General features: G+C 36.1%; 1 protein-coding gene across 1 annotated transcript in view; it reads left to right on the top strand.

Annotated features, from left to right (window-relative positions):
* The first annotated feature begins 3,638 nt into the window (after nt 1–3,638).
* Nucleotides 3,639–27,897, top strand: part of UFL1 (UFM1 specific ligase 1) — a 37,148-nt gene continuing 12,889 nt past the window's right edge. Inside the window, exons 1-11 of the mRNA XM_024551738.3 lie at nt 3,639–3,772; nt 4,885–5,030; nt 7,995–8,023; nt 8,703–8,800; nt 9,328–9,442; nt 11,747–11,877; nt 19,303–19,361; nt 21,245–21,391; nt 22,656–22,831; nt 24,045–24,224; nt 25,910–26,030. Coding sequence (XP_024407506.1) covers nt 3,696–3,772; nt 4,885–5,030; nt 7,995–8,023; nt 8,703–8,800; nt 9,328–9,442; nt 11,747–11,877; nt 19,303–19,361; nt 21,245–21,391; nt 22,656–22,831; nt 24,045–24,224; nt 25,910–26,030 — 1,279 coding nt within the window. The 5' untranslated portion in view covers nt 3,639–3,695. The remainder of the gene's footprint in view (nt 3,773–4,884; nt 5,031–7,994; nt 8,024–8,702; nt 8,801–9,327; nt 9,443–11,746; nt 11,878–19,302; nt 19,362–21,244; nt 21,392–22,655; nt 22,832–24,044; nt 24,225–25,909; nt 26,031–27,897) is intronic.

Raw genomic sequence — 27,897 nt, forward strand, 5'->3', positions numbered from 1 at the left:
CTCATTCAAAGGTCACTTGGCTTTTTACCGTTTTGGTATGCCTATATTACTTAAAGCTCTTCTAGTCTGTATCAGATGTCATTCAACACTAAGTCCTTTCCATTCAAATTCTTATTCCCCATTTAAAATAAGGAAAACTGTAGTTGGAGTATATGGTTGCTAGGTGCAAAATCTGAGTAAGTGTGCATCCTTATCAAAGGGTATAAACCAGAGCTGTCCAATAGATCTTTTGGTGAAAATGAAAATAGCATTTCTACACTATTTCATAGATAGCCATTAGCCTCATGTGGCTATTGAGCACTTGAAAGGTGACTATAGTGACTAAATTACTAAGTTTTACATTTCATTTAATTATTTTAATTTTTATTATTATTCAATTACAGTTGTCTGCATTTTCTCCTTTTATTTAATTTTTAAAAATACTTTATTTTACCCTAGCTGGTGTGGTTCACTGGATTAAGCACCAGTCTGGGAACCAAAGGGTTACTGGTTGATTCCTAGTCAGGGCACATGCCTGGGTTGTAGGCCAGGTCCCCAGTAGAGGGTGCAAGAGGCAACCACACATAGATGTTTCTCTCCCTCTCTTTTTCCCACCCTTCCCCACTGTCTAAAAATAAAGAAAATATTTAAAAAATAAAAATAAAAATACTTTGTTTTTTTTATAGAGCAGCTTTATGTTCTCAGAAAAATTGAAAGGAAGGCATAGCAATCTCCCATACGCTCTCTGCCTCCACACATGTACAACCATCACATTAACACCCTGCACCAGAGTGGAACATTTGTTACAAATTTTGAATCTACATTAACTCATCAGAATCACCCAAAGTCTGTAGTTTACATTAGGGCTCATTCTTGCTGTACATTTTAGAAAAGTTCTTTATCACTTTTGAACGTATTTTCTCCCAGTCTGTAGCTTATTGCCTGTTCTCTTGACATTTACTTTTGCAAAGCAGTTTTTAGTTTTAGTGAAGTCCAGCTTATGAATTATTTATTTCACATGTTGTGTCTTTGGTATTGTATCTGTAAAGTCATTGACATAACTGAAGCCATCTAAATTTTCTCCTGTTATCACCCAGGAGTTTAATAGTTACATTTTACGCTTAAATCTGTAACCCATTTTCAGTTAAGTTTACTAAAGTATGTTAAGGTCTGTGTCTAGATTCCCTGTTTTTGCACATGAATATGCAGTTGTTCCAGTAGCTTTGGTTGAAAAGCCTATCTTTGCTCCATGGTGTTGCCTTTATTTCTTTGTCAAAGATTAGTTGGCTATATTTATATGGGTCTATTTCTGGACTATTTATTCTGGCCCATTGATCTCTTTGTCTAGTCTTTTACCAATACCAAAGTCAGGCAGTGTCAGTCCCCCAACTTTGTTCCCCTTCTTCAATATTGTGTTGGCTATTCTGGATCTTTTGTCACTCCATATGAAGTTTAAAATCAGTTTGTTGATATCCACAAAATAACTTGTTTGGATTTTGATTGGGATTGCCATGAATCTATCTATACATCAAATTAAGAAGAACTGACACTTGACTATATTGAGTCTTTCTATCCATGAACATGGTATATCTCCCCACTTAGTTAGTTCTTTAATTTGTTCATCGGAGTTTACAATTTTTCTCATGTAGATTTTGTACCTACGTTGTTAGATTTGTACTTAAGTGTTTCATTTTGTGTGGTACTAATGTAAATGATATTGTGCTTTCAATTTCAAATTCCACTTATTCATTGCTGGTACAATTTAATTTAATTTTAATTTATTTTAAGTACCTTCCTTTGGCTAGTGGCTACCATTTTAGATGGCACAAATCTAATTCTATAGAAAATACAATTAAGAATTATTCCTTTTTTAGGAATTACTTCCTTTTAAGGAATAAATGTAAATGTCATTACTGTACCAAAGTTTAATGTTACACCAAAACATTTACACTAACTTATTCATTTAGCATTTATGGAGTATTCAGGCACTATGTACTAGTTTTCTTACTAAATGCTAAGGAGCATTTAGGAGCTATTTAGGAGCTCAGGCTATTAAGAGATGTAATAAATAAAAATTACAATACATTTTTGCATGCTATTAGAGATATCTGAATAAAGAATTGTGGGTTCAAAGTATATAGAATAACTGTGGGAATTTTAAAAGGTTCCATTGAAGAGTTTTATTTAAGCCAGGACATCATGGAAGAATAACTGACAAACCAAATGGTCGCATGGTGGATTGAGGAAGACAATAGATATTTCAAAAATGGCATGAAGTCCTTAAAGGGCTTGGTGTATCTAGGACTCAGCAAACTATTCTACATGTGCTGAGCAGCAGCAGAGGATGCTGCTAGGAAGTAGACTCTCCGCTGATTCTGAAAGTCTTGCATGATAATTAAGTTTGGATGTCAGTTCATCACAGAGTATATCATATTCCCCCTATTATAATTTTTATACTTTATATGAAGTCCTTTTTAAAAAAATCTGCTTCATTATCGTTATAAGTTGTTTATGGCAAGATCATGTCTGCTTTATCCACTGTCTGAACTCCATAGCACCTGAGAATCAGAAAGTATGAGTTATGTGAATGAACGTTTCTGCTTATTCTGAAGCTTAATGCCCTTTGGAACCATCCCACCTACCATCATCCTAGTTACCTCTTTGACTTGACATATGTTTATTGTTCCCCCTCTTGGTTGGCAATGATGGTGACAGACAGTGCGGCTATTTGGTGGCAGTTTTAGTGACAGGTTATATGATTGTGTTCTCTGCATTTTAAATGCAGCTGGGAACTTTATTAGGGAATACATTTGTAGTATTGGATTTGAGTCACCCAGACGAAGATTTTGAGATGGAGAAGGACCTGAAATAACCCCCTTTCAAAAACTCTGTAAGACATGTGGTTAAAAGGAATTTTTTATGTGAAGAGTGAGGTTTAAAGGAAAAAGAATGAGAAAGGTACTGTAAATATTTGCTTCTTACTGAGTCCAATGTAGTGGAAAGCACAATAAACATACCCCTTGCTTCCTCCACTTCATCCATTGCCATATACACTTATTACCTTATGATTATATTTCTTTATTATTTGGCGGGGCTAATCAACCCCATAAGAGAAATAGGAAAGCCTCCAGAGTACAGGAAAGCAATTCCAGTCTTTATGGTATCCGAATTAGTCACCCTTGCGCAAACGAAGTAATTACCTTCAGTAGTGTCTCCCACCTGTCTCCTAAAAATATATCTTCTAGCCCATGTAAAAATTAAACATGATTCCCTGTAAAGGGGATGCTAATCATTATATAGGTACAGGCACATCCCCCTTCCCCCATCCCCCCAAAAAGCAAATAGAAGGCAGAAGAAAAAGTGGTTAATTTGATTATCAATGAGCGGGGATATTTGGGATAATGCAAACACAGACTAAAGTAACACTTTATTTCCGACGCCTTTCCCGCAACCTACCCGCGGCTACGCAGAGACCGACCTCAAGGCCCGGCTCCATGCAAACTGCACGGGGCGGATACCCCGAAGGACACACCTCCTGCGCCGGTTGGGCGGGGCTGCGGCTCCGCCGACCTTTCCCGCCCAAGCTGGTGCGCGCGTTCGGTAATTGCGCTGGCGGAGGAGAGTCTTGTCCCTCCGCGCGGCCCGTCCCCGCTCGGCTCCCGCCGCCGTAGGGCTGACGTGTCAGCTGTTCGCGGTGGTAGACCCGTAAGGCCGTGATGGCGGACGCCTGGGAAGAGATCAGGCGGTTGGCGGCCGACTTCCAGCGGGCGCAGTTCACCGAGGCCGCTCAGAGGTGCCGGACCTTCCCTCTCCACGGTGGCGTCCAAACTATTCCCTGGGCGGCCACTCCCAACATTTGAGGCCTCTGGTCCCTGGCTCTTGACTCCCGACCTTCCCAGCCCGTCACCGCCCCCGCCTCACCCCAGCTCCCGGAGCCGGCATCGGGGTTCCAAGTAGAGTCCTTTTTAGAAAACCCGAAAGCGACTATGCCCCGGAACCCCCCATCCGAACCCTAGACCGGTGCTCGCGCGCCCCGCCCCCACGATGGCCTGGGCTGGTGATTTAGGAGTTTTCAGTGTCCCTTTAATTCCTGCTTACCTGTCATCAAGTCACTGTGGCATCTTTGCGTTTTGTACACTTCCTGACGTAAAGTGAGAGCGAGAGGGGAACCCTCAATGCAGTACTTTGTAAATACTGTGTTGACTCTTAAAACATTTGGCCTTTTGTTCACCCGACGTGCTAGACCAGACCCATGGTCCCATCTGTAAGTTTTAGACTCCTGGACACTGACATTTCCTACGAGGCCGGTATTTTAGGGGGATATGGCCAGAGCACCCTAACTCTGCTTTATAACAACACATATGCTAATAGGATCCTTGTTTAACCGTGGTCCATTTCTTGCCGTCGATGTTTTTGTTGCCTCTGAGGCTGAAGACCCTAATACCATAATGCTGTGTTTTGGGGCACAGAGCAAACTAAGGCGCACAAAGTGCTTAAGTGCTTGGATAACCTAAAGGTTGCACTTCTGGTTTTCCTAGGCCAGATCTGCCTACAGACCAATTGTATCAAAGTAGAGTTTTTTCTACCTAAATTATATGTCTTCACTTTTCTATTCAGATTTGAACATTAGAAGCAGGCCTAGGAGAGAGCAAATTCGAAATCCATAATAGAATGTTTTGTACCCAATTAAGTACAAGATTGAAGTGCCTGTGAACCTGCTTACTTCCAAGTGTTTTATTAACTCACTGAGGTAGTATTATTAATAGTCATAAAAGATAGAGATTGTGTAATATAGAACCTAGTGAGTCTTTACTAAAACTTTCTTAAAGCCCCTCTTCATATAATGTTAATTTTGTTCAGCACCAAAGGTATCAAGTGAATTTTTAAGACTTCTGTTTCCCTCAGGTTGTCAGAGCGGAACTGCATTGAGATTGTGAATAAATTGATTGCTCAGAAACAGCTAGAAGTAGTTCACACGCTCGACGGGAAGGAATATGTTACTCCAGCCCAAATTAGTAAAGAAATGAGAGATGAGCTACATATTCGAGGTGGTAAGTAATTCCTTAGGTTTGTTTGTTTGTTTGTTTGTTTTCTCTGATTCATTGGAAGGGAAAAAAGCCTGAAAACCATGGATGATAAGTTACTCGGAGGTTTTAAGACACCCATCTCAATTGTCAATATGGTAACAGCCTTAATAGTTGTAACTGGTTCAGGTAAACATGATCATATAATTTACATGAAGTCGGATACTGTCATTTTACAAATAGCATTATTATTTTTAGTTTTATGCCTGTGAGTTAATCAGTTGTTCCTCTTCACGGTTCATGAACTTATTGCATAACTCAGGAGGGTACTTAGCTGGCTGTTAGAGTGCTAATTGTGAAGGGGGAACACATTTTATACCATTATAGATTGTTGAAAATCAAAGTTGTGCTATCCTGCTCCTTTTTTAACTTATCTTTAAGTAGTTACAAATTAGGAAACAATTCAAGACCGTGCTATACCTGTTACACTGTATGAAATGCTATTACAAGCACACACGTGAAGTTTTTGTTTTCCTTTGTCTTTTAAAAATTTGAACAAACTACAGAGCTCATTTGAACACTGATTAAAATAGAAATAACTATGAAATCAATTCTTCATTAGCTGTTATCAGATAAACCCTTAGTGTTTGCTTTTTTAAAATATATTTTATTGATTATGCTATTACAGTTGTCCCATTCCCCCCCCCTCACTCCACTCCATCCTGCCCACCCCCTCCCTCCCACATTCCCCCCCTATAGTTCACGTCCATGGGTCATACTCATAAGTTCTCTGGCTTCTACATTTCCTACACTATTCTTACCCTCCCCCTGTCTATTTTCCACCTATCATCTATGCTACTTATTCTCTGTACCTTCCCCCCTCTCTCCCCCTCCCACTCCCCTGTTGATAACCCTCCATGTGATCTCCATCTCTGTGGTTCTGTTTCTGGTCTAGTTGTTTGCTTAGTTTGCTTTTGTTTTTGTTTTAGGTGTGGTTGTTAATCACTGTGAGTTTGCTGTCATTTTTACTGTTCATACTTTTTATCTTCTATTTCTTAGATAAATCCCTTTAACATTTCATATAATAAGGGTTTGGTGATGATGAACTCCTTGAACTTGACCTTATCTGAGAAGCACTTTCTCTGCCCTTCCATTCTAAATGATAGCTTTGCAGGATACAGTAATCTTGGATGTAGGCCCTTGCCTTTCATGACTTGGAATACTTCTTGCCAGCCCCTTCTTGTCTGTAAGGTCTCTTTTGAGAAATCAGCTGACAGTCTTATGGGAACCCCTTTGTAGGTAACTGTGTCCTTTTCTCTTGCTGCTTCTAAGATTCTCTCCTTCTGTTTCATCTTGGGTAATGTAATTATGATGTGCCTTGGTGTGTTCCTCCTTGGGTCCAGCTTCTTTGGGACTCTCTGAGCTTCCTGGACTTCCTGGAAGTCTATTTCCTTTGCCAGATGAGGGAAGTTCTCCTTCATTATTTGTTCAGATAAGTTTTCAATTTTTTGTTCTTCCTCTTCTCCTCCTGGTACCCCTATAATTTGGATGTTGGAACATTTAAAGATGTCCTGGAGGTTCCTAACCCTTCTCATTTTTTTGAATTCTTGTTTCTTCATTCTTTTCTGGTTGGATGTTTCTTTCTTCTCCTGGTCCACACCATTGATTTGATTCCCAGTTTCCTTCCCATCACTGTTGGTTCCCTGTACATTTTCCTTTATTTCTCCTAGCATAGCCTTCATTTTTACATCTAATTTGCGACCAAATTCAACCAGTTCTGTGAGCATCCTGTTTATCGGTGTTTTGAACTGTGCATCTGATAGGTTGGCTATCTCTTTGTTGCTTAGTTGTATTTTTTCTGGAGCTTTGATCTGTTCTTTCATTTGGACCATTTTTTTTGTCTTGGCATGTCTGTTACATAAAGGGGCGGAGCCTTAGGTGTTCACCAGGGCAGGGCAATGCTCATAGCTGCGTTGTGAGGCTGTATGTGAGGGAGGGGCTGAGAGGCAGCAATGGCACTTGCTCTGCTCTCTGCTGGTTTTCAGTCACTCCCTCCGCTACCCACAATTAAATTGTGCCCTTCTGGTGCTGCTTCCCGAGCGGGTGGGCTTGTGCACACTCTAGGCCCCTGTGGGTCTCTCCAACTAACTCTCCTGTGAGGCTGGGAGTTTCTCCTGCTGCAGCCGCAACCCCCACACGTGTTTTCAATCAGTGGTTTGAGGCTTTGTCTCCCTGTGCTGGAACTGTGGGTCGCATGGTCTGTCACCTGGTCCACCAGCTGCAGCTTTGCCTGCCCTGCTCCACAATCTGCCGCCTCGCTGGGTCCACCAGCCGCCACCTTGCTGCAAGTCCTCTCTGCCCCTCCTACCAGTCTGGATGAATGTTTCGTCTTTAACTCCTTGGTTGTCGGACTTCCATACAGTTCGATTTTCTGTCACTTCTGGTTGTTTTTTGTTTTTAAATTGTCATCCTTTTGGTTGTGCGAGGCAGCACAGTGTGTCTACCTACGCCTCCGTCTTGGCCAGAAGATGTGCTTGCTTTCTTTATTTCCCTGCATAGTGCTAATAAAACATTAGCTATAATTTGGAATATTTAACATTTTCTTTTTCTAATAGGTGGAAGTCTACCAATTTTAAATAATTGAAAACATAATTCATCCGAATTTAGTTGTCAGCAACTGTTTGGTCACAGCAGATAAATTGTGAAGAGAGATAAATAGCCTTCATAGGTCTGATCAACTTGTGTATAAGTTAATGTTCATAATTGGCTTAATATGACAAATGACACTTTGAAAATAAAGAATTGCCTAGGCCTGCAGCCATGAAGACTTAAGCAGCTAGTGGTTTGTATTTGAAGATTATTATTGTGGCTGTATGTCCTTTAGAAGGAGGACCTCAGCTGTCTAAAATGTAAATCTGTTAGAATTTACAGTTTTTTGGCTAGTGTATACTTATGTATACTTTAAAATAAGTGAATGTCTTTTCTTTAAAGGTCGAGTAAACATTGTTGATCTGCAACAGGTAAATTTTTAATTCATAACATTTTCCTGTGATTTGTCAATTTTTTGATGCTATGAATTTTTTCAATGTTTTAAGTATTAACTGATACAGGTATCAGATTTTGTATAATGTTTGTGAAGAAATAATTATATTTCTCACTAATATACTGAATTGATTTAATAAGACCTGATAGAGTGAATCAATTTAATAAGTTCTTTCTTAGTTGATTTGCTTATTCTTTATTCTTTACCAAATAAACTCAAAATTGTCATTTTATGTAATTGCATGATTTATGTAATTTTGGGAGAAAAATCACTAACTTCATGTTCACTTGTTTTTAGTATGTGGAAATAATAGAGAAATATAAAAAAATAGAAGGTATTTTTAGAAAATATAAGTGCATATGTCATCACCAAGATGCAATGTGTACAAAAAAATGGTGAATCTTGTGTAAAATGGTGACTATTATATGAAAATGTAACTTCTTAACACAAACTTTCTTAGAAAGTATAATTGGTCAGAAATGACAATAAATAAGCAATCAGCCTCTACTTTCTTATTTGACTAAGACTTTTTACAGTATATCAAAAAAAATTGAAATCCAACTAAGAGTAAGTTTTTAAAAAAGTACTAAATATATAATTTTGAACATACGAAACAATATGAACTTGTCACTACAGAATTTGTATTTATTTTCCAGGTAATTAATGTGGACCTGACTCATATTGAAAATAGAATTGGTGACATTGTTAAATCAGAAAAACATGTTCAGCTAGTGTTGGGACAACTGATAGATGAGTAAGTAAAATATTTAAGAGCACTTTATTGTGTAGTTTTTTTAAATAGTGTTTATATTTAAATTTTGAACAATCATGGCCAATTGGGCATTTTGTTTAGAACTCTTATAATGTTGATTTTCAGTATAAGGATCATTGCACTTAAAAAGTAAGTGCTTAATGGTGTGGAGTAGTTGGAAATAATATAAACTTAGATTTTTTTCTTGTTAAAGCAACACAAAACGTAATTTTCACAATATTTCCTATGTGATCATAACTGTGAAAGTAAATTTGTTCAACAATATTAATGAAAACCACTGCAGAATTTCCATTGTTCCATACAGAAATCCTAACATTCATCATTTGATTAACCTTACATTTAGCTACACTGATTTAAAAAAAAAAAAGATTCTCAGAATGTGAGTAATGAATAGCGTTTACTTAAATATACCCTATTCATTAAGTTTGGGTCATACCTTATTTGCAGTGCAACATAAATTAAACATAAAAGATAATTGGTTGTTTTTGTTTGTTTGTTTTTACTATTAGAAACTATTTGGATCGGTTAGCAGAAGAGGTAAATGATAAATTGCAAGAAAGTGGCCAAGTAACTATATCAGAACTGTGTAAAACCTATGATCTGCCTGGAAACTTTCTGACACAGGTATATATTTTTCTTAATAGTAAAATGTGTCTTTTCAGAAAAAATACACAAAAGACTTAATGGGGTGGGGGAACTGGGCTCCCTTGCCATTAACTGACTTTTTGCAAGTGTTGACTATTGTTGTAGCAACATGTTTTGGGTGTACTTCCTATACATTGGTGGCTCTGATGAGACTGTTTAGAAATGATTATAATCTTCCTGGGCCCAGAGATACCGTACAAACAATTAATAGACCAAGTTGTAGCCCTGCTTTGATGCAATAGCAAGAATATCATAAGTGCATAGGTTTATTTAATGATCCTGACAGAAGCTGTACAGAAACTTTAGTCAGCATATCTATAGTTCTGATTGCCCCATTATATTTTAAGAAATAACTGATGAAGATGATAATTTAGAGGGGGTAATGCTACCATTTGTTGGGAAAAGTTCAGAGATGCTGCTAAATATCCTATAATGTAAAGGACATGCCCACAACAAAGTATTTTCCTTACCCAAAATGTCAGTTGCACCATCTTTTGATGTCACCTTTTCTCCTCCTCCAAACTGTCAATGTGATTGGAAGGAGAATCAAGGAATCTCGAGTGATCTTTTAACTTTAGGTCAATACTCAATTTACACTTTTAATAGCTTTGTTACCTGAAAATAGAGGCTATTTCCATGTTTGTTTTCTTTCTTCTTTCTAAAGATAGTTTGACATTTTAGAATTCTCGAAGTCCATTTAATACAGTGGAAAGTGCACAGGCTTTTAGACCTTTATTAAATTCTGTCTGTACCACTGCTTAGTTATTCAGTGTTAGAAAAATTATTTCATCTCTTTTGTGCTTCAACTTACATATCTGTAAAATGGTAATAATTACCTTTTCTCATAGACTTCAGTGGGGTTATATGTGTGGTATACCTAACGAAATGTCTGGCCCAGTGGAGGCACTCAATAAGTGAGGGTTCTGTTTTGTACCTACTGGAACAAATAAGGGGAAAGCCAAATTTGTTTAAAGGTATATATCACTTCAAGAAAAATTTGTAAAAATGTACCTAACCATAATTACATGAAATTAATTTATAATACCAACAGATTTACCCTTTCAAGAGAGTGATTTCCCCTCATTGCATCTAAAATACCATTTAGGATGCCCTGGCTGGTGTGGCTCAGTGGATTGAGTGCCACCCTGCAAACTGAAAGGTAACCTGTTGGATTCCCAGTCAGGGCACATGCCTGGGTTGCAGGCCAGGTCCCCAGCTGGAGGGTGTGTGAGAGGCAACTGATCAATGTATCTCTCACATACGATGTTTCTCTCCCTCTTTCTCCCTTCTATCCCCTTTCTCTGAAATAAATACATGAAATCTTTAAAAATAAAATAAAATACCATTTAGGGTATAGATGTATTTTACATAGTATTTTGGGGGCCTAAGTCTATTTTAAATGAAAAAAATAAATGTTAATCACAGAACATCAAAAAATATATTTTTAAAACTCTTCTTAAAAATATCAAAATCGAACTAAATGATTTTTTAAATGAAACTGTGCTGTTGATATATCTTAGAAATGAATATGGTTTCTTAATGTTTTTAGTTCTAATTTTTCTGAATATCACAAGCAGTACTATAGAAACTTACTAAAAAATTGTTTGAAAAGCATTTTTCTATACCATAAAAGTATCAGCTAGGCTGACCTGAGTAGATTTAACTTATCTCAGGATGTGAAATATGTCCAGACTTAATTCAGATGTCCCTGACTGCAGTTATACTGTACCTGTGGAGAAATACGCTCCTGAGGTTACTAAGAAATCACGTTTTCCGCCAGTGTAGATTTCTGGGCACAGATAACTTGTTAATATTTTCATCAAAGAAGATAACTTTTCAGGTCTTGTGTTTCCCTAGGTTGCAAAATCTTGGAATATTTATCTCTCTCTGTTAGTATTAAGAGCTGCAGAGAGGGTCTCCTCTAAGACTCATGTGTGTGTCTTAGCTGTCTGTATGTTTCAGATTTCCTATACCTAGAAAAGTGGTAAACCGATCATTTTTATTTCACATTAGAAATAGCCCTGTTAGTAGGTAGCTCAGCCCTTTAACATATCAGCTATTTGACTCATTCAGTTCTTGGCTCTGCTGTGAGATTATGATATTTCCTAGATCATAAATGTTGATTTGGGCTTATATATCTTATTTATGCTTGTTGGAGTTTCTCAATCGATGCCGTATGATTAATACAACATCAGCATGCAGCATGACTTAAGTATGACTATGCAAGTGTACATACGTAATTTTTCCTCTCAAATTTATAAAAATTGGAATTTTTACTCCCAGGCACTAACTCAGCGACTAGGCAGAATTATTAATGGACACATTGATCTTGATAACAGAGGAGTAATATTTACTGAAGCTTTTGTAGCTCGGCATAAAGCACGCATCCGTGGACTGTTCAGTGCTATTACCCGGTAAGCATGTTTTAAAGTCTGTATATTTCTTTGATCATGGTTTATATCATTTTTTCCTAGCAGCTTTTATTTTAAGCAAAATCTCATTCAGGACCCTAGTTTATTAAACAGATAAAAGGGGAATGTCTGTGAAATGGGATTGGGGTTTCCAGAGCCCTAGAATGTAGCTGCTGAACTCTCTAACCCACATCCACTTCTCCCAACCCTCACCACTCACATGGCCCCAGATGCACGTCTGCAGAATACGCAGATCAGTACGTAAAATCAGCAGATCATGGGAAAGGCAGGTTAAAGTCAGAAATATTTGGATCACAGCTCTACACACAGTAACAATATGACCTTGAGCAGATAAGTCATTCAGCGAACTTCTGTCGGCCTTAGATGGGGCTAGATGATTTTAAAACTCTTATTACTAAACAGCATTCTACAGTTCTAATGAATAACAATGTTACCTTGAAAATCACTTCAACATTTCTAAAATAGGAATTTTTGAAATGTTTTGGGCCTGTGTGTCAAACTCCAGTGTGGAGTTAAGAAAACCTACATTCTCAATTATCTTCTCTCTCCTGTGTCATTAACTTTATCTCAGTCCCCCCAGCATTTAAATGTGTTCAGATTGCTCCATTTGAAAACAAAACAAAAAAACCCCTCAACCCCACATTCCTCTACATTTACTGTCCTGTTTCTTAAAGTGAACCTTCTCAAGAGTTGATGTCTACATTTGCTGTCTCAGTTTTCTTACCTTCTGTCCCTCTCAACTCACCCATCTCGCTTCTGCCACTTAAGGAGCAGCGATGTCAGTATCACTCTGTCCTTGTTTTACTTGACTTTGCAGCAGCATTTAACTCCAGTTATGTCTTCCTTCTTGAAATGTTCTCATCCCCACCCCCCCTTTTTTAAACATCCCACTTTACTAGTTTCTTTTTACCACTTTTGGCTGTACCTTCTAAGTCACCTTCTCTAGTTCTTCCTCCTTTCCTTAGCTTTTAAAGTTTTGTTTTAGGCCGTCTTTTCAGTCCTGTACTGTCTCCTACGTGATTTTACCTTTTAAATTCCAGACTGATACTACCTACACAGCATCTCTATTGGAATGTTTTACAAGTGCTTCAAATTCAACATATTTAAAATAACTCACTATTCCTGAGCTGTCCCCCTCCCCCTCCCACCTGAATCAGTTCTTTCACTTGTGTTTCCATTACCAGGATATGTTACCATTTGGTTGGTTTTGCCAGAAACTTAGGAGTCATCCTCTGTAACATTTTCTCTCTCACCTCCCTTTCCAGAACACAAAGTCTTTTGAATTCTATATTCTAAATATCTGTGTAATCTTTACTTGACATCCTTGTTCCCACCACTTTAGTCTATTTTTTTTACCTGGACTGTTTTCGTAGGATTTTAACATTCTCCCTTCTTCTATGTTTAATACATTCCAGACATTTTTTACATAGCAGCCACAGTAATTTCTTTTTGTCATTTGGCAAATCAAAAACATTTATTAAATACCTAATATGTGCAAAGCACTGTGATAGAAAAGACTAGCAGGTTAGAAGGGTGAGCTTGCAATCTAATGCAACAATTTTCATCTTTTCTTTATTAATACTTCACAAAAAGGTTGCAAGAGAACCTTTATCTTTCTGTACCATTTGAAAGGAAGTTACTGTTTTGATGTCCTATCCCCACAGATACTTTAGTCTGTATGTCCTACAAACAAGGGTGTTGTCCTGTATAACTGTAGTGCAAACATCAAATCCAGAAAATTGACATTGATATATTACTACCATCCAGTCCTTGTATCCCACTCATGCTTTACTAATTGTTCCAATGATGTCCTTAATAGAAAAAGGATCACATATTTCATTTAATCAAAAGGTCTCCTTATTCACCTTCAACCTGCAACACTTACTTGGTCTTTCCTTGACTTTCCTGACCTTGACACTTTGGAAGATCATGTGCTGGTTATTTTGTAGAATGTTCAATTTTGCTTGACTGCTGTTTTTTTCATGCTAGTATTCAGGTTGTGCATATTTGGTGGGAATAACACAGAAGTGATTCTGTGTTCTTGTTTATTCAATGCTACCAGGTGCCATACACTTCAGGAGGTTTTTTCCAGTTAGTGATGATGTACATGATAACTTCTTAATAAGGAGATATCTGCTGGGCTTCTCCTAATGATACTTGTTTTTTCTTTATAATCAGGTGTTTGTGTGAAGGGCAGTTTGAGATCATGTAAATTATCCTGTTTCAACAAACTCTCAGTTTATTCATTTATTTAAAACACTGTGGACTCAGTGGTTCCCATTTTATTCATTGGATTATAACTGGTTATTATCATTAGTATTTTAGTGTTTCAGATTGGCTCTGGTTGAGCTACTGGAAGGCCCTTCAGCCTGGCTTCCGTGTACTTCTGACATTTCCCCATCATTCTTGGAGCACTTCTTTTCTTTCTCACACAAGCAGTTTCAGGCTCAGTGTATCCTTTCCCTCTCCCAGCCCTGAATTCAGCCATTTTCTCAAGGAGCCTTAGTTCCTTTTGGTAATATATGGTATTTAGAAACCAAGATCTAGATACTAGATTGCTTATTACTATTTGATTATCACTGTCCAAGCCCTCTCAGCAGATAAAACTAAGGAATACACATACACTCACACACATATATATATATATATACCCCACTCTCTCTATATATGTATATTTCTGTATCTTTATCTCTGTGTATTAAAAACCATAAGTTCACACCCAAACCTCTGCAACATTGAAGTTTTGTTGTAGTTTTCTCCTTTTTTATATCTGGAACTCCCTTCTCTGGCTGTGAGGAGCCTAGCTTTCATTTTCTTTAGTATATTTACTTACTTGGTTCATTCCCTTTTATGTGACTGATCTCCCGTTGCTGCTATAGCTCTCTTCCCTGTGGGAAGACGGTCCTTACTCCACATAGGCTCTTGTAGTTGGCACCAGATCACCATCCTAACTCAAGAAACTGGTCATTGTAGTTGTTTCTGGGAGAGGAACTGAGTGGCTGAATGATAGGAATGGATGTGGACTCAGTTTTGTAATTTTTTGTGCTCTATGCATTTATTTTTAGTCAAAAAATAAAAATTATTTTTCCTATTGACAATTCTTTTACTGTGGTGAGTGTAGTTATCAGATGCAGCAAATAATACAGGAGTGATAAAAGTAGGATTACAGTTGTGATTATGTGAAACAGTTAATAAAGCTATTACAATGATGATGACCTTCATGTCTGTTTCCATATGAACAAATGGAAACCTAATTTTGCCCACCCTGTATTTGTATGACTCATGTACCCTTGAGTTTCTCTAGGTAGAGGTATTATCAAACCATGAGGGTAAAACAAATTCTAAGCCGCGGAAGAGGTTGCTAGGCTGTGTGGCTTCGAAATAGTTCCATTTAATGCACCATATCTTCATATTTGCCTCTTAAATATAAAGAACCATCCCACTTTTTTGGTCTGTCCTCAGAGAAAATGCCTGCATCTTGATTGAAAAAGAATTTATATTTATTGTTATTCTCAGTAGCCAGAAAGGAGAGCAGAAAGTAATTAGTGAGAGGAGTGAGATATGTAGGTAAACTAAACTACATTGTTTTTCAAATTAAAATAAAAATTGAGCAGCTAAATTTCTTTTTTTAATTAATTAATTAACTTTGTATTGTTCAACTACAGTTGTCCCACTTTTTCCCTGTTGCTCTCCCCTACCCCCCCTCACCCTCACCCCCCACTCTCAGTCAGTCCCCACCCCATTGTCCATGCCCATGGGTCCTTTATACGTGTTCCTTGACTAGTCCCTTCCCCATCTTTCCTCCCTCGGCGTTTTAATTATGGTGAGTCTTGGAGTAGGCCTGTCTGGGTTCTTCTTGATTGGGACCCTCTCTGCTTCCTGAAGTTGCATGACTTTTCACCTCAGTAAGTCAGGAAAGTTTTCTGTCATTATTTTTTCAAACAGGTTTTCTATCCCTTGCTCCTTTTCTTCTCTTTGTGATATTTCTGTGATGTGAATGTTATTACATTTCATGTTGTCCTTAAGTTCCCTTACCAGGGGTGTCCAGCCTTCTGGCATCTCTGGACCACACTGGAAGAAGACTTGACTTGGGCCATACAGTAAATACATTGCAATACAAAATCACACAAAAAAAATCTTACAATGTTTCAAGTAAATTTATGGTTTTGTGTTGGGTCACATTCACAGCCATGCTAGGCTGCATGTGGCCAATGGGCCACAGGTTGGACCTCTGTGCTTAAACTATCCTCGTACTTTTTGAGTCTGCCTTTGTTTTGTTACTCTGCCTGGGTATTTCTACCTTGTCTTCCAGCTCACTCATGCAGTCCTCAAGCAGCTAAATTTCACTGTACAAAAAAAGTTAGAGATTTTGTGCAGTTCAGTTAAGCATTTATTAAACACCCACGTTAAATTATACACCCAGAAATTCTAAGATAAAGTTCTTCAAGGAGCCCCCTACAGTTTTGTAGGAATGTGTAGAGATAGAAGGAAACAGAATGTACACACACATACACAAAAACAAGAAGACTGTAATCATTATAAGATGAACAGAAGAGAGTAGGGTACCTAATTGGACCTAAGTAGACTTGGGAGCTCTAGATAATTTAGCTGAAAAATTTGGGTAAAAATTTAATGCAAAATAAATTGATCCATATAAGAATTTGGTAAAATATAATAATTTAGTCAAAAATTCCCAAACATGGGTTTTGGGTTTTTTTGTTTTTGTTTTTTTGTTTTTTTAATACAATTTTGTTTATTAAACATTTTTTTATTGCTGTTCAGTTACAGTTGTCTGCATTTTCTCCCCACCCCTCCACCCCACCCCAGACAAACCCACCTCACTCACCCACCTCCACCCTCCCCCTTGGTTTTGTCCATGTGTCCTTTATAGTAATTCCTGAAAACCCCTCTCCCCACTATGCCCTCCCCACTCCCCTCTGGTTATTGTTAGATTGCTCTTAACTTCAATGTCTCTGGTTATATTTTGAGTGCTTTTTTTCTTCTGTTGATTAGGTTCCAGTTAAAGGTGAGATCATATGGTATTTGTCCCTCACCACCTGGCTTATTTCACTTAGCATAATGCTCTCCAGTTCCATCCATGCTGTTGCAAAGGGTATAAGCTCCTTCTTGCTCTCTGCTGCATAGAATTCCATTGTGTAAATGTACCATAGTTTTTGGATCCACTCATTTGCTGATGGGCACTTAGGTTGCTTCCAGTCCTTGGCTATTGTAAATTGTGCTGCTATGAACATTGGGGTGCATAGGTTCTTTTGGATTGGTGTTTCAGGGTTCTTAGGGTATAATCCCAGCAGCGGAATTGCTGGGTCAAAGGGCAGTTCCATTTTTAGTTTTCTGAGGAAACTCCATACTGTTTTCCACAGTAACCTCACCAGTCTGCATTCCCACCAACAATGTACTAGGGTTCTTTTCTCCGCATCCTCTCCAACATTTGTTTGTTGATTTGTTTATGTTGGCCACTCTGACAAGTGTGAGATGGTACCTCATTGTGGTTTTAATTTGCATCTCTCTGATGGCTAGTGATGCTGAGCATCTTTTCATATGTCTCTGGGCCCTCTGTATGTCTTCCTTGGAGAAGTGCCTGTTCAAGTCCTTTGCCCATTTTTTAATTGGGTTGTTTGTCTTCCTGGAGTGGAGTCGTGTGAGTTCTTTATATATTTTTGAGATCGGGCCCTTGTCTGAGGTATCATTGGCAAATATGTTTTCCCGTACTGTTGGTTGTCTTTTCATTTTAATGCTGTTTTCTTTAGCCATGCAGAAGCTTTTTATTTTGATGAGGTCCCACTTGTTTATTCTTTCCTTTATGTCCCTTGCTTTAGGGGACGCAAACACAGGGGTTTTGAATACATACCAATTTATACCCAGACAGCTGTTACTGCTGTCCCAAGTTTGTCATAGAGAAATTTATAACATCTGAAGTAATCAACAATAGAGGATTAATTAGTTGGATTAACTTGAAAATCTCTTACTTATATACATAAAAATAAAAACAAACTACACTTGTACCTGAAAACAGGCATAATTGGCTTAAAATGAATAGGGAAAAATTAAGGTCAGAAAGTCTAGAACTATTTTTTATAGTTTCCTTACTTAGAAAATTATAATTATTATAAAATAAAAGCACTCACATGATCTCCCCAAAATAAATGAAAACGTGTATCCACACAAGGACAGGAACACAAATTTTTGGAGAAGCGTTATTTATGATAGCCCCTCACTAGAAACAATCAAATGTCTGTCAACTGTTATATGGATAAGCAAAATGTGGTATGTCCATACAATGGAATGCTTGCTGTTCAGTGACAAAAAAGGGAAAATACTGGTTCATACTCAATCGTGAGTCACAAAAACACGCAAAGTGAAAGAAGCAAGGCATAAAAGATCATATGTTGATTTCATTTGCCTGAAATTTTTAGAAATACAAATTTATAAAGGCAGAAAGCCGATCAGTGGTTTTCTAGGTCAGCAGTCCACAACCTTTTTGGCATCAGGGACCTGTTTCATGGAAGGCAGTTTTTCCACAGATGGGGAATAGGGGAATAGTTTCTGGATGACTCAAGTGCACTATGTTCAAGTTCACCTCCTGCTGTGTGGCCTGGTTCCTAAGAGGCCCAGACCAGTATTGGTCCACAGCCCAGAGGTTGGGGCCCCCTGCTCTAGGTCTAGGGGTCCCAACAGGAATTAAATGAAAACATTAATTTAGAAATTTGGGGGCAATGGAAATGTGCTAAAACAGGATTGTAGTGATGGTTGCTCAACTGCGAATTTATTAAGATCATTGATTTGTACAAGCATATTAATGGTTGGATTTTTAATATATAGATTACACCTCATTAAAGCTTTTTTTAAAAAATGCGTAGTCATTACAGAAAATAGCGATAAGCAAGAAAAGAGCATTTTAAGTTGATCCTTCTTAGTCATCCACCTAATCTGGGAATATATCATTTAAGACTTCTTCCAGTACATCTGTGGTCTCATTTTTCTTCAGAAATAGAATCATATAACATTGACTTGACTATTTCCAGATAGGGAGAGAGCCTCCCAGACAAAAAGAATAGAATAAAGAAAAACAAACATGCAATAAATGGTAAGGCAGAGAGTGAGGTATCACCAAATGTGAGGCAAAAATTTTAGTGGGAAAATAACTTGATCCCAGATTAGGAAGACAGATCTTTTCATCTGCTATTTTAGTAGCATAATTTTCATTAAGGATAGACAATGTGATGCAGTTTTTGCCTTCATTTATTTATTATATGTTAATTGATATAATCAATTATATGTTAATATTCTTATAAACTAATTATTTTTTAATTCATAAATATATATAACTATAAAGTAAGTAAAATTCTACAAGTAAGAATTTTTGGGTTTGCTTTTTTTTCATAAAAGGCCTACAGCATTGAATTCTTTGATATCAAAATATGGATTTCAGGAACAGCTTCTTTACTGTGAGTTTGATTTATATTATATATCACCTAATTAGCTGCTGAACAGACTATTAATATAAAACATACTAATTTTAATGTTTTTACCTCTTTTAATCTTAAAACTTATGTAACCAGAATATTTCTGGTTGAAAAATTTCTTGATACTAATTTTCATGTATGTTTCTGTTATACCCACCAAATTATTTATTTTGGCTACCCCGAGGGGAGTAGAATGGAAAAAAATATTGTGTGTGTGTGTGTGTATAAATACTCTGTTAGACATATACATATGTAGAGAGAGACTTAAAATTGTAGTACTAAGAATAATTTTTAGTTTGTTTCTTACAGATTTTTACTATATTTTCTAGAACGAAGTAAATAGTGTTTGTCTAAAAAGGTTTTACAAAGATTTTATAGCAATAAAAATATATTCTTAGCATTTAAGCAGAATAGTACAATAATATCTCCAAAATAATCTTGGCTCATTGCCTATTTTGTAAGTGTGTTTATGAAGCTTTTTGAGGGTTTGAGGGTTATTTTAAAACTTTGCTGAAATAATTTTCAAAAGCAATGACTTGATCTTTTGACTTCTCTGCAAATATAAGAATTAAAATAAAGAATGGGAAAAATTCAAGTATAGAACAAAAAATTATTTTCACTGTTTTTCAGAATATGGAATTAAATGTAAATTTTTTTAATGTATTTAAAATTAAAATGTGACATATTTTGGAATCTACATAAATGCAGGTTGGTAGGACTTCATTGTAATATAAAGTTCTTCAAGTAATTACTGGTAACTTGATAACTTTGGTTTGAATTTAGCATTTAAAATTATGGGTTGCAGTTTTTGAGAAATCTATAGACTTTTCTGATGAATTCTAATTTACTCGGTATTGAAATTCTAAATTCATATGTAAACTGATTTTTATTTCCGTTAAAGGCTAATTTTGATAGACTTTATTTGTGCCAAACATCTTTTGAATGTGCTTGCTGTTTCACTTAGAAATAATTCCTTCCTATCAACTTTGTCTTTTTTATTTAGGGGATTTTGATATTTAGTTAAATGTTATTGTTTAAGTAAAAAGTTTAAATATGGTGCTAATCATAGCATTATCCAGTTCTCAGACTGGCTTCAGTTTGTTGATGTTGTTGATGATGCTGGTGATGGGGGTGGTAGTGATATTTAGTTAACATTTATTTATTGACTGCTTATGATATGCTAGCTACAGTTCTGAGCATTTTACTTGAATACAACCACCCTGTAAAATAGGTGTTATTATTATCCCCATTTCACAGGTGGAAGAATGAAAACATAAGTAAAATGACTTGTCCAGGGTTTGTCAGTTAGTAGGTACAGAGTTGAGATTTGGACTTAGGCTGTCTGCATCCAGGTCCATCCTCTGAGCCACAGCACTACGCTTCTTTTTGTAGGTGGCATTAAAACGTGTTGCTCCAGTTTGAACAGTGGAAGTATAATAACTTATAAAAATGTCCATGGCTTATTTCACATTGTTGATTCTAATATGATCTAGATATGTTGATTTTCTAAATGTGGTAACATCTGTTCTCAAAGTATTTAATCATCTCCTTTTAAACAAAACATGACATTAAATAATGGCATTTTTCCCCAAAATTACTCAAAGTAATAATTCAGTGTTAATAAGTAATTTTTACAAGTTGAGTATCTTTAGCTAGATGCCAGAATTTTCTGAATTTATGACCTGAGTAATCTCATAAATGGCAGAAAAGTTTTGTCTAAAATATATCTTCATTTTTGCAATTTAAACTTTAAATTGCATTTTTAAAGGTTAAGAATAACTAAATTGTAAAATAGTAAAGTTTGGGGTTTTTTGAGATTTATTACCTGCTCTGATGTATTTCTATTTGTTTGGTTTTGTTTTAAGCTGTCCTTGAGGAACTTGTTAATAGTGGACGCTTACGAGGCACTGTGGTCGGTGGGAGACAAGATAAGGCGGTGTTTGTGCCTGACATCTATTCCAAAACACAAAGTACCTGGGTGGATTCCTTTTTCAGGCAGAATGGCTATCTAGGTAACTTTTTTTCCTAAGACACTAAAACTTCTATGTAATACTAACCACATTCTTAGAAAGTTTTATAAGTTTTCTTTGAATGTAAAAGTAGTCACACTGTAGGTTTTTGTGGGTCTTTGAAACTGAGTCTAATTCCATAGTTATTGAAATGTTATAAAAAGTCCAAAATCTGTTCCAACATTGGTCCAACATTACTTGTTATCAACCTTCCAGTGGTATACAACTTAAAGTAATTTTTAATGCATAAAAATAAATACTTGTTATATTTTATGAAGTTGCCCAGTTCTTTAGGTATAATATTTTAGCAGTATTTTTTAATGGCTATCAACTTTACAGTGTTCATTATTATTAGATACCCAATATTTCAGAAACATTGAAGTTATTCTAAATTTGGTTTCTGAGGCTCTGTCATTTCAATAATGTAGATTGATTGAATTTAGTCATTAAAGCAACTAGCAAATAAATATATATATCTCACTTACTTTAATTTTCTAACCCAAGTCAAACGACGTAGACATCAGTTGCTTTCTCGGTTATAAACCTGTGAATCATTAGTGTTCAGATACTTTAAATGCGTGCTAGAATATGGGGTGTAGCTTATGTTTTCTAGACTTTCCTTATTGTACTTTCTAGTTTTTTCAACTATGGACTTGGATTAGAACTTCATTATAATTGGTTTTCTTAAACATGATTATTTAGGGACAGAGAGAAGACAGTAGATATCTTCAATAACTTTAATGGTTGTAAATTTGTTTTCATTTTTTACTTTTGTGTTATATGCTAAATCTCTTACTAGTTTAAATTAGACTGAAGAATTACTTTGTCATAAGCTGTCTTGATGAAACATTTGAAAAATAAATTCCATTGCTTTATTTAACTGTAATGAGCAAAATAAATTCCAGTGTTTTTTTCTTGATTGAAATCATTACATTCTCCTTCATCCACCCTTTCTACTTCTGTTTCTCTGTAGTCCTCATGTTTCCCTTTGACCGCTCAACTAGAGAGGCAGTAAAAACAGCTGGGATTAAGGAAATACTTGAACCCATTTTTCTTTAAATATGTTTAGTAATAAAAATTTGGGAAGGTAATATAAGCAGGGAATAGATTGTGGTAGATTTCTTTGCTTTATTCTTAAAAAAGAAAAAAGACTCTAGAATATAACACATCCACAAAGAATAGAGTTTGATAGAATTTAACTTTTTCTAAGATTTCTAGAAACTGTGAACATTGACAATTCTATTCCAACCTTGTGATGTATTTCTAGAATTTGATGCTTTGTCCAGACTTGGAATTCCAGATGCTGTGAGCTACATAAAGAAAAGATACAGGAATGCACAACTCTTGTTTTTGAAAGCAGCTTGTGTTGGTCAAGGACTTGTGGATCAGGTAGAAGCCTCAGTAGAGGAAGCCATCAGCTCTGGAACCTGGGTTGATATTGCAGTATGTTTTATTCTTTTTCTCCTTAATTTTTATTTAAACCAGTGGCAACTGATATTTCACTAGTATATGCCAATTTAAAAATTAGGATACATAAAGGTCTTGGCTTTGGAGCCAAATTCTAGTAGTCGTTTCAACAAAAATGATATTAATCATTTTAGGCTTAAAGATTTTCTAGTTTTGAAGTTAGGTGACCCTTTACATGGATAGTCAACCACCAGGATTCTATAAATCTCTTTTTTCCCAGCATGCATTTTATTTATTTATTTATTTATTTAATTTTTATTCAGTTACAACTGTCTGCATTTTCTCCCCATCCCCAACAAGCAGACCCTATAGCACTCTTAGAAGTCCTGCCACACAAACGGGTGAGACTTCTCACAATCTTATCAAAGCATTTACAGCTTTGCTGGCATCAGGCTTCTTGTTTGTTCCTTATCCGTTAATCTCTGCTAATGAGCTAACAGAGGTGCTTTAGCACTGATAGCCTTTTTACAGCATTCCGTGTTGACCTGCCTTTATTATGCCAAAAAGATAAGTGTAGGCAAAGAAAGTGAAACAAAAGGCCAATTCATTATTTACTAGTTTGGGCCCAGACTCTGTATAGCAGAACATTGCTTGTTTTAGATATATGAGTTCCCAGAGATTACAGATATAAGTGTGTATTTATTCATTGAACAAATTAAGTGCCTACTGTGTGCCAGGCACCATTTTACCTGCTGGCAATGTGGTGTCGAGATAAGGGTCCTGCTGTCAGGGAGGGCTGCTTTTATTGGGGGTAAATAGTTAATGAAAATGATAATTTCAGGTACTAGAAAGAGCTAAAAAAAATATATTTTGGAGGTAAAGTTGTCTAGACTTGATGGTGGGTTGTTTGGAAGTTTATGACGGAAGCTGAGTGTGACTTGCAGGTTTGGAACCATTCATGGAGATGGGGGAAAGTAGGGGCAGATAGCTGCAGATCACTGTTGTTTGGGCACGGTAAATTTGAGATGCCGCTTAGGCATAGGAAGAGGAAGGCTAGGGAAGCTTTAGGATTAGGGACCAGAACTCAGAATGATGATGAAAGCAGAAATATAATTTGGGAGTTATCAGCATGTAGATGGTTCTGAGAGCTATTGGACTTAATGAGATCATCTAGGGAGAGTACACATATAACAGGTGGTTTGTCTGTGATATATTGCATTTATAATTTTTCATCTGCTTGTAATCCTAGCCTCTGCTACCTAGTTCTTTATCAGTTGAAGATGCTGCAATGTTGCTTCAACAAGTGATGAGAGCATTCAGCAAACAGCCTTCAGCTGTAGTCTTCAGTGACACAGTTGTAGTCAGTGAAAAATTTATAAATGACTGTACAGAACTCTTCAGTGAACGGATGCACCAAAAAGCTGAAAAGGTATGCCGGGTTTCTTTTCACCTAGCAATCGAAACAGTATTTTCATCTGGTATCTTTAAAAAATGGGGTAAGCTGTATGTATACTCAGAAATGAACACCGTGTTTTATGCATTATTTTCCTTTACCATACCATTCCTTTTTATTTCCTCTCCTAGAGTTGTTTTTCTCCTTCTTTACTCCCATCAGAAAATATAAGTTAGAACTTAGGGAGCTGATTTTATGAATTGAAATTATATAAATGAAATTACACACTTCACAATTAAATTACATGAAGTGAAGGTATGGTCCAACATTAAAATTCATAAATACACAGTTTATTTATCTATCACTACATAACATGCTAACTAAATCTATCAGAGCCTCATTAATTTTACCTGTTCAGGGTACACAAACCAGGTAATTTACTGAGGAAAGGAAGTGTTCATTACTATCAGAATGCAATAATTCCTCAGAGCAACTACTGTCCAAGTAGAGGGCATGCCAAGTCTGTTTTAAGGACTCTTCAATTCATGTTTCTAGTTAGTAGCCCCATCTACTGATAAAGCCTACTCACAAATAGGTAGAACAAGCCTATTTATCTTAGCTTGTTAATAAATTCATGAGAGCTTATTAAACATGTAAATAATTTATATTTATATTCCTTTCAAGCTGTTAAAAGTCTAAAAAAGATAATTTTCTACATTTGAGCTGCCAAGCAGCACAGAGGAGAAAAAGTGCACAGCACTGATATCAGTAAACCTGAGTTCTAGTCTCAACTTGTTTCCTCTCTATGTGACTTTGGACAACTAGCCCTCCAGTTTCCTCACCGTCAGAGAAAGGACAGTGACGCCTCCTCTCCGAAGGATATCTGTAAATAAAGGAAGGTGCACGTAAAATCTCTGCTGCATGATAGCTACCAGTGACTGAATACCTGTATTATTATTTTTACTTGTGACCTTTTGCTAAAATAAGAACTTAACATGGTCATCAATTTTTTTCCTTGTACTCCTCCCTCCAAACACAAAAATAAATTCAGAAAAACAGGTGATTTAATCCTTTGAACTGTCAACATTCTAGACATTTTTCTTTGGAAAACCAAAAGGGAAATACCATTTTTAACATGAAAATGGACTTTTATCACTACAGATATGAACCCTTTTCCATGATAAAGAACCATTTTCTGAACTAGGAAATAGTTCGTTGTTCTTAACGTAAATTTTTTAAAAGCAGAAATCAAGAATGAGTCTAGAGGGGGGGACGTTTATATGCTAACTGTGCAGCTCATATATGCTCATTATGGTAGAGTTGGGGGCCGGAGGAGATTTTACCTTTCTAGTAATCTCGGGTATCCAGGGATGGCACTGGACTTGGGAGTCTCGAAAAGAAAGGGAGTAAGGGTCATCTGTTAAGCAGTGGCAAAAACAGCCAAAGAAGATTGTATTTGATGGTGTGTGATCAGTGGTTCATTGACCAGACAGTACTTATTAGCTGACATGGATACGAAAATCTGAGATTAGCAAAGAAAGAGGATGCCTTTCAGCAAAGAGGAAGAGTCTCAGTGGCAATTGCAAGACACATCTCTGTGGCTCTTAGCAATGAAACCAAACAAGAATAATTAGGATGTGAGTACATAGACAACTTTTATTTTATGCTTTTTGTAATGTTATATATTTATGCCTATCAAGAAAAGCATGTTTTTGTTTTAGGAAGTGAAAAATAATCCAGTTCATTTAATAACTGAAGAAGATCTGAAACAAGTCTCCATTTTAGAAAACATTAATACAAGTAAAAAAGATAAAAAAGATGAACGAAGAAGGAAAGCAACAGGTAATAAACTATTTAAAAAGGAGATTCAAAGATGAGTTTTTTATTTGTTGCAGTGAACTGTGCATGTATTAGGCCCTTTGAAATTCCTTTTATTTGGTCAGTTCACCATTGACTGCAAATACTAACCAAATGTTTTGCTAATGAATTAAATTTTGATTATAAAAATGGAAATATTGGTGATTACTTATTATTTGTTTTATTTGTGAGAGCTAGTGAATTTTATGCTTGGCCCATCTCCTGTTGTTCTCCCCTTACCCTCTACGTTCCAGTCCGGTAGTCAGTAGCCTTTTTGTTTGTTTGTCTGTTTCCTCAGAGTTGGCAAGTCTGTGTTTACCTCAGGGCCTTTGCACTAGCTCTTCCTTCTACCTGGAATGCTCTGTCCTGAACTGCAAGGAACTGGTTCCTTTTTGTCATTTAGAGATCACCTTTAAATATCAATTCCTCAGAGAGGCCTCCCTAGTCTCCCAGAATAGTAGACACAGTCACTCTCTGTCATATTATCTTGACATTTTTTTCATCACTTTTATCACTGTGATGAGTTTTATTATATGGGAAGCTTGTCCATCTCATTTTTTTTGTTGTTTCCTTAGTATTTAGAACCCTTATTGACATATTTTAGGTGCTCTATAAATACTTATCAAATAAATGAACTTTCCAAGGAAATACTACTTTTTAAAATTTAGAGTCACTGGACATTATTCTAGGTGGTACTGGTATACTAGTAACTTGCATTTGGAAACTCACATTTATTTTCCATAATTTTTATAGTAGGAACAATTTTTATTTGCTATGGGAATGCATTCCTGTTTCTTTCAGATCATTTTCCTCTTCAAAACCCATTTTCTATAGTCTTTCAATAATGATATTTTGAAATTTCTCTCTATTCTAAGAAAACTATATAGTAAATTACTTCAGTAAATGATAGTAGTATTCACAGTTGTGGCTATTTTATCATAGCATTGGAAGATAGAATTATAAATTCTTAATTAATTGGTTGCACTTAGGTCAGTATAAGTAGTCTATTTTATTTCTTCTGAAAATTCAGGATTATTTGGTACTTTGTCTCAGTGGTAGTACTGTTGTGTTGTCATAGGTGATAACTAATGCATGGAATAATGCCAGACATGAACATCTTCCCCATAAGAAACTTATTACCAAATGTAATAAAAAGCACATTCACTTTGGACTTGTTCTTTTGAAAATTGTATTTTTCTATCATAAAAGTAAGGAAAAATGAATTAGAACCTACAATTATATGATATGAAATTTAAGGTAATTTTACTTAGAATTTATAAAATCTTTAGTTCATATAATTATATTAAAAATGAATTTTCATGAACAAATATATTTTCAATATTTAAGTCCCTATAGAAGTATTCTTTTTTTGTGGAATAGATATTTTAAATGTAAATATCTAATAGAGAAATACTTCAATAACATTTTTCACTTCTATTTACCATGTTTTAGTTTGTTTCATCATTTTTGGTTTTTTAGTTTTTATTTAACCAGTAGGTGACTGATACATATTTTTTTCTAGTAATCCAATTTAATACTCATGGACCACATTTTTAGATGCTCTGTAATATTTATTGAGCTCTTCTTATGTGTCAAGTGTTGCTTTAACCCCAAGGACCAGAATATTAGTGAGACATTTTTCCTGCTCTCAAAATGTTTATTATCTTGTTGAGCGGTGGAAGAATCAGGATATCTCCTGTAAATATGGGGAATAATTTTTCACAAGAAGACAAAAACAACTATAATTAAATTTTGTGAAGTATTATAATAGGGGATATTCATGAGGCTGTGGTAACTGAAGGGCAAATGGGGACACATTTCTTTTGGGGAAGACAGAAGAAGAGATAAATGA

The sequence above is a fragment of the Desmodus rotundus genome, chromosome 11 (genome assembly GCF_022682495.2).
Source record: "Desmodus rotundus isolate HL8 chromosome 11, HLdesRot8A.1, whole genome shotgun sequence".
NCBI lineage: Eukaryota > Metazoa > Chordata > Mammalia > Chiroptera > Phyllostomidae > Desmodus > Desmodus rotundus.